Raw genomic sequence first — 9,679 nt, 5'->3', positions numbered from 1 at the left:
AGGGCAAGACTCAGAAGGAGTAGGAGCAGAAACAAATTTGGAGATACCCTATTCTAAGGCAATACTCCGAGTAGCAGCAGGACTGGATGCCTAACACTATGAGAGCAACCCTGGCCCTTGGGATGTGGGGCTTTGAGTGGCGTGGGCTGGGAAGTTAGGAGTTAGTAGGATAAGTTGGGACATAGGCACTGTGGTTGGAGTCTTTGATTCAGAGTTTTCCTGAGGCAGAGGATAAGCCTGGGTCTCCCAAGGAAGCCCTGACAAAAGCGATGGTCTGGGCTGACCCTACAAGCTCCATCTCCCAGCGCTCTCTGTTCACTTTTCCACCTCGATTGCCCCACGTAGCCTTCTGCCATGGTCTGCCATGCCTGCTTGTCCCTGCCGTCTAGCACATCTTATAACCCCGGTGACCCATGGCCTCACCAACCTGTGCATTGGAATGAGGGCATATTAGCTTTGATACCTTCTTTTACTGGCTGGTCATCCACACCCAAAATCCCACCATGCTCCTGTCTCTCTTGGTCATTACCGGGGGTTCATGAGCACCCCCATAACATGTTCTCAAACAATTTCACCTATTATCTGCCATTCTTTATAAAGATTCTCTCTTTTACCATGTCCAGCATGGCTAGAGAGCGAACCACAAATCCTGAGTAGGGGCAGCTGGGGATTGAGAAAATGAAAGAAAGAGACAGTCACAGAGACAGAAAGGAAAACCTGGGGCCGGGTGGGACAGCTGGCCCTCTGATGGAGAGACAGTGACCCAGAGCTGGCACAGCGTGTTTATTTTATACAGTATGATACCAGGAAGTTTTACTAAAGTTTAAGATAAAGGAAATTATGTGATATCATGGTTAAAGATCAAGCTGTAATTCTTCATTCTTGTGGCTTCTTTATAAAGGTCACTTCTGGCTGGACCTGGATAATTGTGTCCGTTCTTGGCGCCTGGCTGAACTTAGATAATGAAACCCACCCCTGGCGCCAGAGCTAAAGGTCAGGCTGACAACACACCTGCCTCTGGCAAGGTATGTTTCCAGGGCATGGCTCTGCCAGACGGCACTGGATTCAGATGACAATCAGCTCAGCCTTTCCCAGCAGGCGCTCTCTACAATTCTGAATGCCAATGTATGACCTTCCCCTGCAAAGATACTTGAGGATGGCATCCTACAAGGTCCACTTATGTTTCTGCCCTTTAGTTAGTCCTGAAGTTTATACAGGTTCTGTAGGCATGCAGACTTGTCAGACTCTGTGGTCACCCAGATTTTGGAGCCATAGGTTAGAGGAGGATAATTAACACTCACCATGCACAGGCCCTTTCACATGTAGTATCTCACTTTACACTCACCACAGCTCTATAATATCATCTCAGTAGCAGAATTGTTTATAAATTTTACATATTAAGAGACAGAGCGTCCAAGTAGCTAAATGACTTGCCCAACGTTACACTCCTTTATTAAAAAATTTGTTTTTATTGGTTTCAGAAAGAAGAGTAGAGAGGGAGAGAGAGATAGAAACATCAATGATGAGAGAGAACCATTGATTGGCTGCCTCCCGCATGCCCCCCACTGGGGACTGAAACCACAACCTAGGCATGTGCCCCTACTGGAATCAAACCATGACCTCCTGGTTCATAGAGCAATGCTCAACCACTGAGCAAAACCAGCCAAGCCCAACACTCTTAATGAGTAGAGGAGCCAGTCTTCTCCTCCATGTCTGTTTTGCTTTTAGGTAAACGCTCCATGCCCTGTACCATGCTGACCTTCTCTCCTAAAGAGGGAATATATTCACTGGCAGGGCTCTCCTGGTCAGGTGTTACAGTCTCAATAGAAAGACACGTATGGATTATCTATGTTTCATATTTAACAGCAGGACAGGGAGGGTGGAGCAGAAGGGCATTGACTGGGTCTTTTCTCTTTCCACACCATCATCTACAATGGGCTTTACAAGCTTTAAAGGAAAGTTTGCTCAGAACCCTTTAGGATTCCCCTGCCCACCCATATTTTTAAAAATGAATAATTACATATTTTTGGTAGGCATTTTTCAGTCAGCCAAAGCTCTTCATCACCTCTGGGCTGGCTGCCTCTCCCATGTACAGCCTATGTGGTCTCTTGACCACCCATCATAGAACTGACTGTACCCCTGAACCCACCTAAGGGTACTAGCAATTTATGAGGTCAATATTTTGCCCAAAGGACCTCCAACTTGTGGCATTTCAGAAACTGGGACACATGAACCATAATTGGAAGGGTTTCTTCCTGCAGCCCCAGAATTTGGATCCAGGTCCCCTGGTGAAACATCAAGTACTCCACATTCTAAAGAGAAGCCAAGCCCTAGCTGGTTTGGCTCAGGAGATAGAGCATCGGTCTGTGAACTGGAGGGTCCTGGGTTCATTCCAGTCAAAGGCATGTACCTGGGCTGGAGGCTCGGTCCCCAGTGGGGGGCATGCAGGAGGCAGCTGGTCAATGACTCTCTCATAATTAATGTTTCTAAAAATATATTTTTTAAGTTTAAATTTTTTATTGTTTAAAGTATTACATATGTCTCCTCCCCCACCGCCCCATTGACCTCTCCCTGGCTGTTTCTACTCCCTACTACATGCCCTCACCCCCCTAGTGTCTGTGTCCATTGGTTATGCTTATATGCATGCATACAAGTCCTTTGGTTGATCTCTTATCCCTCTCCCCTGCCTTCCCTCTGAATTTTGACGGTTTGTTCGATGCTTCTCTGTCTCTGGATCTATTTTTGTTTATCAGTTTATGTTGTTCATTATATTCCACAAATGAGTGAGATCATGTGATATTTATCTTTCTCTGACTGGCTTATTTCACTTAGCATAATGCTCTCTCAACTGTCACCACAGGGCCTTATTCAGAGGCTGCAAACTGGTCCTGCCATTCCTAATCAGCCCAGTCATCCTTGGCTCCCATTAAGACATTTTATGGGCCCTAACCGGTTTGTCTCAGTGGATAGAACATTGGCCTGCAGACTGAAAGGTCCCAGGTTCGATTCCGGTCAAGGGCATGTACCTTGGCTGCGGGCACATCCCCAGTAGGAGGTGTGCAGGAGGCAGCTGATTGATGTTTCTAACTTTCTATCCCTCCCCCTTCCTCTCTGTAAAAAATCAATAAAAAATATATATATTTTAAAAGACATTTTATGGGACACAGTGTTCATGGCCAAAAGTTATCCATGCCTCCCATCCATCCCCACTGCCATTGGGAAAGAAAGGGGGCGTATTTCCCCCCCAAAATGAAGTGTGCTTCAAAAAATCACTCATCTAAATTAGGAGTGCCTATAAGAAGGGAGTGTGTGAAAGCTCACCCCGCAACTGATTGGTTACTGCAGCCTCACCCCCCTCCTGATGACAGACATCCTGGAAGAGTTGAACATCGGGAGTTTGGGTTGTCAGAAATAAAGGTAGACAAGATAAGGTGGAAGTCTATGCTAGGAAAATTACAAATATCAAATGGGCAAAGATACCACACCTGCCTAGGTACCCAGCAGTGGAGAGAACCAGGCCAAACCAGAAGGAGACTAAGGTCACCTCCTTACCACTTGCAGCTGACTTAGGACCGCCCCTGCCTGCCCCTTTGCCGCCTCTCTCTGCCATCAATCTCAGAGGCTTGAGGGCTCAGAACACAGAGAGGAGACAGGGAAGAATATACTGTACCCTCACTAGCTAGCACCCAGTTCCTAGGTTGTAATTTCCATAAGGATATATTCCTCATTCCTAGCCTGTGCTCAGCCCAGAGAAGACATTTGGTAATTGTGTTAAAAAATGAATTTGTGAATGAAAGTACATAATAAAAGTTAGTGCCCACCTTCCACCCCCTTTCTCAGTCACTCATGTCTTTCCTGGTTTAGGAGTTTTATTTGTCAATCAGAGGAGGATGTCCTGTTGGCTCAGAGACTTGCTTAGGTAACAACGTGGCATGACCCAGGGTGCACACGGTGTGTGTTCTGAAGAACTATCAGTCTGGGCAGGGCTTAGGCTCCCACAATCCTTAGTCCCACCCTTAGCCTAGCATTTCAGCTCAGTGGGCAGAAGGGAATACTTTTCAGCTGTTCTCACTCAGCTCTGCTGCTGCATTTATACCACAGACTTCCAACAGCACCATGAAGTTGGTGGGCTTCCTCCTCCTTGTGACCATCATCACCCTCAGCACAGAGGTACAGGAGCTTCAGGCTTCGGTGGTACCCTTGAAACTGTTGGGTGAGTCCAGGCCAAATGCAGCCCTGTTTTCTTGAATGAGGGAGCCAGAAAGTTGGACATCATGGCTCAGTGTGTGCAGGTTGGGAGCCGGGTTGGGGGGTGGGGGGGAGGAATAAGAGAAGGATAAATATTCTAGTCAAGGAGTCATTGCAGGGACCCACTTTGACTGCAGAATCTCTTTTCTTCTGCCTCCACTTTCTCCGCCTCCTTTCCCTGGTCACCCCTCCACCTGGACTCTCCTCCACTCCTCCTCCTCTACCCCCTCATCAGCCACCTTCCACCTCCCCAGCATCTCTCTCTCTACCAGTTTCTTCGTCTCTTGCTACAAATAAATTGGATTGTCTAGAGAAAGTATGTTCTTAACTATGTTGAACACTAATCACCTCAGTCTCTTCCTTTCACCATCGACATTCTCAAAGAAGTAATCTTAATTCTCCGCCCATACTTCATCCCTGAACCCCTTGAAGCCTGACTATAGTCTCCATTGCTGCCCCTATCACTGCTGAAACTTCTCTCCTGGATCCTCTTGACAAATCTCTTGACTCTCTTCAGGAGCCAAAGTCTTTAGCCTCTGCAGCATCTGGCAAATTTTTGCCCCTCCACCAACTCACAAACTGTATTTCTTTCTGCTTCCTAAAGACTATTAGATTCCACTCTTACCCTCTCTCTTCTTTGCTCTACTTCCCCTCCATGCAACTGGTTGCCAATTATCGCCCGTTGTTTGAAATTGTCTCTTGCATATGTTCCTTCCTTTCCACCCCCCATTGCCACGCTATATTTCCAGCCCTGATTACCCCATGCTTGAGCCTGTGCCATAGCTTCTCAGCAGCTCTTCCTGCCCCCCTCTTCCTCCTGAAGTTTAATTGCTTGTTGAATCCTGGTTCATTCTGTGCTGTGACACTAGAATAACCTTCATAAGCAAACAGCAATCATGTTTCCCTCTTGGCTTGCCCAATGAAATCCAAACTCCTCAGGTACTCAAGATCCATCCTCTGTAACTTTGTCCCCTGCCTACTTTTCCTGCTTAACTTCCAGCAGTTTTCTAATACTTATCCACCTTCCGTTTGCCATTCCTTCTGTATTCCTTGTATTTCAGGGTGAAGAGGGAGGCAGATGAGGCACCTAGGACACAACATTTAAGAAGCTACTAATTCTCAGAGTTGTGCAAATGCCTCCTTAAATATTGTGCCCACGGCACCTTACCTGCCTGTTCCATTTTCCCTTTGTGGACTTTTGCTAGTAATTATTTTCTCTTCTCACAACACTCTACTGCCCCTCCCAATTCTGCCTTTAAAAATTCCTCACCTTTTTCTGATTAATTGGAAATAAATGTCTTCTCTCTTCGGAGCCCCTTTAGTCCTATGGATATACTTTTCTCAGGACATTTATCACAAGGTGCTTTGTCGTTAGTGCTTTAAACATGTCTTATTTTCATTGTTAGACTCTAGGCTGCAGGTAATGATTCTATCTTACATCTTTGTATTTCCTGAGCGACTTACCTCTATGATTTGTACATAGTAAGAAATCAGATATAATGAGTGTTCAAACTTCCATGAGCAGGGACAAGAAGTTTTTAACCCTCTCATCATAAATCAACAAAAGCTAATAGAAACATGGGAGGATAGTACTGATTTGCTCTGAAATCTGCAAGTGCATTGTAGACACCCCACCAGGTCCCCTTCTTACACATCTTTAAAGTAGTCCTTGTTTTATTGGGATTATGTGAATGTATAATTTTTAACTAAAATATATAAGATGTTGCTCATTTAAATTACATTATGTGTTAAACTAAAAGAAAAAAAGATGTAACTGGCTCCTTAAACAGGGCTGTCCTCTCTAGCCCCTGTACCTAAAGCATAATGTATTCAGCTGGTCTCGTCTAATGTAGGCACCTGCGTTGAGCTCTGCAGTGGTGACTGGGACTGTGACCTAGGAGAGCACTGCATCAGCAATGGGTGTGGCCACATCTGTGCTGCAGACTAAGGACAGGTAAAAACATCAGGCCCTTTCTTTCTGCCTTCAAACCTTGTCCAAGCCAGGCAGGCTGTACACTTGGCCCTGATGGGACTTTTCAGAAATGGATGTGACAGAAGCCTGTCTCTCTGTGGTCTCCCCCCTTCACCAATACTCCCCCCTCCCAAAGAAGCATCTATCATAGAATAGTGGTTTCCAATTTAAAATAATTTAATTACCCAGTATATTCTGGAAAGAAATCTGACTATTTGATCAAAAAAGAGATAAAATTACCCATAATCCCAGAATGGCACCTGCTTAACACTTTGGTGAATACTTTAAACACATACAATTATATAATGTTTATGTAAAAATAAGATAATCTTTTGATTTCTTGATTATTTCACTTAGAAATAGCTAGTGAACAACTCTTCATGTCAACACCAATGCTTTTCTATACCATCAACTTTAATAGCCTTATAGAAGTCCATCATACATGCTCATATATTTAGCAACCTCCATTAATACAAATTTAATATATTTCTTATTTTTATATTATTAATATGGCTGTAATGAATAGTAAATTAGTGTGCATGCCCTTATTCATTTTTGTTGAGATAAATTCTAAGTATAATTAATGACCAAAGAATATGCTCATTTTAAGCTTTTAATGTGCAGTTCCATGTTAACCTATGAAAACCCCCTTCCTCTAAAAATATTTCAGGGTCCTCATAGGATAGTGTTTTTCATTTTTTAATTTTCAGTAGCCATTAAATGAAAACAAAGCATAATTAAAAGCTTCTGTGATTCAGTTTTGATTACAAATTAAGTTGAATTGGTCCTTTAGGACAGAGCTGAATAAGCTGGAACTTCTTTCTCTCCCCTCCCTCCCTAGCCTTCCCTGCTAGCAGGTGTGGCAAACCTCTGCCTTGCTCTTTCTTATTTTACCCCCTTCTTCTTCCTTTATAAAAAATTTTCCCCTTCCTCCCTTTCACCATTTCCCCTTGGAAAAAAATTTTAACTAATTAAGTTGTATAACAGAATCAACATATAATTTAAAAATAACCCATTTGGGTTCATAATCTATTATTTGTACAATCCATCTACAATCCTTGGGATGTTTTTTGCCTTGCTGGCTCTCAATTGTAGAAATGTATTTGGGTCCCCAAAACAGCAGATCTAACACATAATATTTTGTCCATTTTTCAGATGAAGACTTATCTTAAAGGTCATCCTTCTCTGATAATTGATCACCTCTCCCTAGAATTCCTATCTTCAAAACATGTGGCTGTTTGGAGCTCCTTGCACAGGAAGACAGATGAAAATGGGGGCCTGTGGATGAAGATTATAAGGGATGTGGTGGAGAAGGAAAAAAAAATCTGTTTCTCTTAATAAATCAACATTGTAAAAAAAAAAAAGTACCCACACTACCTGACTTATTTGGGCAGGGGTGATGAGGAGAAGGAGAAAGAGAAGGTGGGGCTGGATGACATTTGTTGAACACTTGTTATACAACAAGGACTGTATTATATTCTCCACAAGCACTGTCCAATTTATCCTTACAACAGCCTTGTGACTATGCTTATTATCATTACCATTTTATATATAAGGATACTGAGGCTTGGAGAAATTAAGTAATTTGTTCAAAGTCATATGTATCAGGGTCTTAACTATAATCCCATGCAACCTAAGCTGAGCCACGACAAACCCAAATCCTTTTCACAGTCTCTTTTATGCCACTTCCACTGTGATGATAAACAGGCCTCCCATCCTTCTAGCCCAGTATGTTGGACATCTCTTAGGCACTGCTTCAAATACTCTTCCCTTTACATTCCGATTGTAATCATTGCTACAGTAATTAGCTTATCTCAGTCATCTATCAGTTTAGCATAAAATAATTTGTCGAGCCTTGCCTTGCATTTGTACTCTAGTACGCCACACCTCTAACTTTTGCCTCGGGGCTTCTTTGACTATACAATAAGAGCTTCCTGCAGGAACCATCACATACTGATGCTTGCTCAACTCAGAAGCACTGGAGAATTCATGCTTGATGGGGCAACATTTGGCAATAAAAGTCAAAGGCTTACAGGTATGTGGTTACCCCTTCCATTCCTGGGAGCGGGGAGGGGTTCTGAGAGCATTCTGAATGCTCTCCCCTCCCTCCCTAGCCTTCTTTGCTAGCAGGTGTGGCAAACCTCTGCCTTGCTCTTTCTTATTTTACCCCCTTCTTCTTCCTTTTAAAAAAATTTTTAAAAGGCTTCTCAGAAAGTCCTGAGGATTGGGGAATCACTCACCCCTTGCAATGGCCAACTCAATAGCATATATTTGTATTGATTCTTCTTTCTTCCATGTTTATTCCTGAATAATTCACTCACATACTAACCTTAACTGAGGCTCTGCTTTTTGAGAACTCAAACTAAAACATCAGTGACTAGTTATCAATTCCTGATCTTCTCTGAGCAAATGCTTAAATATCACAAATGCATATACATACATCACATACACATGCGCACATCCCAAAATAATAATAGCAAGCAAAGTGAAATCTAAATTCAAACAAAAAATAAATATTTCTCCCCAAAGAAGCCCAAAGTCTTCAGAGAATTAGCTCTTCCAAGAACATACTCCCAATTTTCATTGCTGAACAGAAGTGCTTTATTCTCAGGATAAAACATGTACATTCAGGTGACTTCCAGGTTTCCCCCAAGAGCCATGGGTGAGAATTTGCTTTATATTTGCATAACTCGAAGGTTTTCCCAGTCTACCCAAATGTAAATTCCAAGGCTTCACCCTCTGGGTGACTGAACACTGTTCACAGCTTTTAAAATGGCTCTTCTCTTTTCCAGCATTTTGCGTTTATGGTTTCAGGAAACCTTGGGGGTGTCCGATCTCACCAGGTCACCCTTGGGCGGGTTATATTTTACATGGTTCCGTTTGAGCTCCTGAATTACTTGTGGGGTGAGATGTCTCAAAATCCACAGGGGGAGTCCCCACCAGCCGCAAGGAATACGGGGGAACGTAACCTTATTCGGGCGGTTTTGTGCCTGGGAAAAGGCCAGGGGCTGTGATAGATGTCAGCAGAGGAATGGAGTAGAACCAGCAGTTTCTGCCACTGCCATCCCCAGTGGCCCCCCTCCAACTCCAGCCCGAATCGGAGGCGCTGGTACTCAACAGGAACGTCATCCCTGCTCAGGAGCAAACTTTCTGGGAGAACAAACACAGTCTCCACCTCTCCGTCAGGGCCCAGGGAGAGGTGAGCGGGGGAAAGTCTCCGAGCTAAGTATGGCAGGTGTTCAGCTCCAGTCTCGGGATCTGTTCCCCCAAGCCCCGGAACCCTAAGGCTTCGGGTTCTGCTCTGAATAAGGCGTGCCCGGAAGTGGAGCGCGGGGCCCGGAATGCCCCGGAAGTACTTCCCCACGTTCTACGTCAGAAACATGGCGACCGTGCAAGTGGCCTGCTCCCCTTTGGGCGGGCCGCCGCGAGAGGCGCCGCGGGAGCTGCCCCCAGAGCAGG

At 44.3% G+C, this 9,679-nt stretch overlaps 1 protein-coding gene and 1 long non-coding RNA gene across 2 annotated transcripts in view; both read left to right on the top strand.

Moving 5' to 3' along the window:
- The first annotated feature begins 3,952 nt into the window (after positions 1-3,952).
- Positions 3,953-7,584, top strand: LOC106725704. Its single transcript, XR_001361627.1, has 3 exons — positions 3,953-4,213; positions 6,102-6,202; positions 7,376-7,584. It is a non-coding gene; the product is annotated as an uncharacterized LOC106725704 (long non-coding RNA).
- Positions 7,585-9,561: 1,977 nt separating this feature from the next.
- Positions 9,562-9,679, top strand: part of HEATR6 (HEAT repeat containing 6) — a 28,048-nt gene continuing 27,930 nt past the window's right edge. The window contains exon 1 of the mRNA XM_014537780.1: positions 9,562-9,615. Within this exon, the coding sequence (XP_014393266.1) occupies positions 9,562-9,615 (54 nt within the window). The remainder of the gene's footprint in view (positions 9,616-9,679) is intronic.

This window comes from Myotis brandtii, unplaced genomic scaffold (assembly GCF_000412655.1).
Source record: "Myotis brandtii unplaced genomic scaffold, ASM41265v1 scaffold1814, whole genome shotgun sequence".
Taxonomy (NCBI): domain Eukaryota; kingdom Metazoa; phylum Chordata; class Mammalia; order Chiroptera; family Vespertilionidae; genus Myotis; species Myotis brandtii.
Note: the sequence above shows the minus strand (reverse complement) of the source record. Positions and strands in the feature narration are given on the sequence as shown.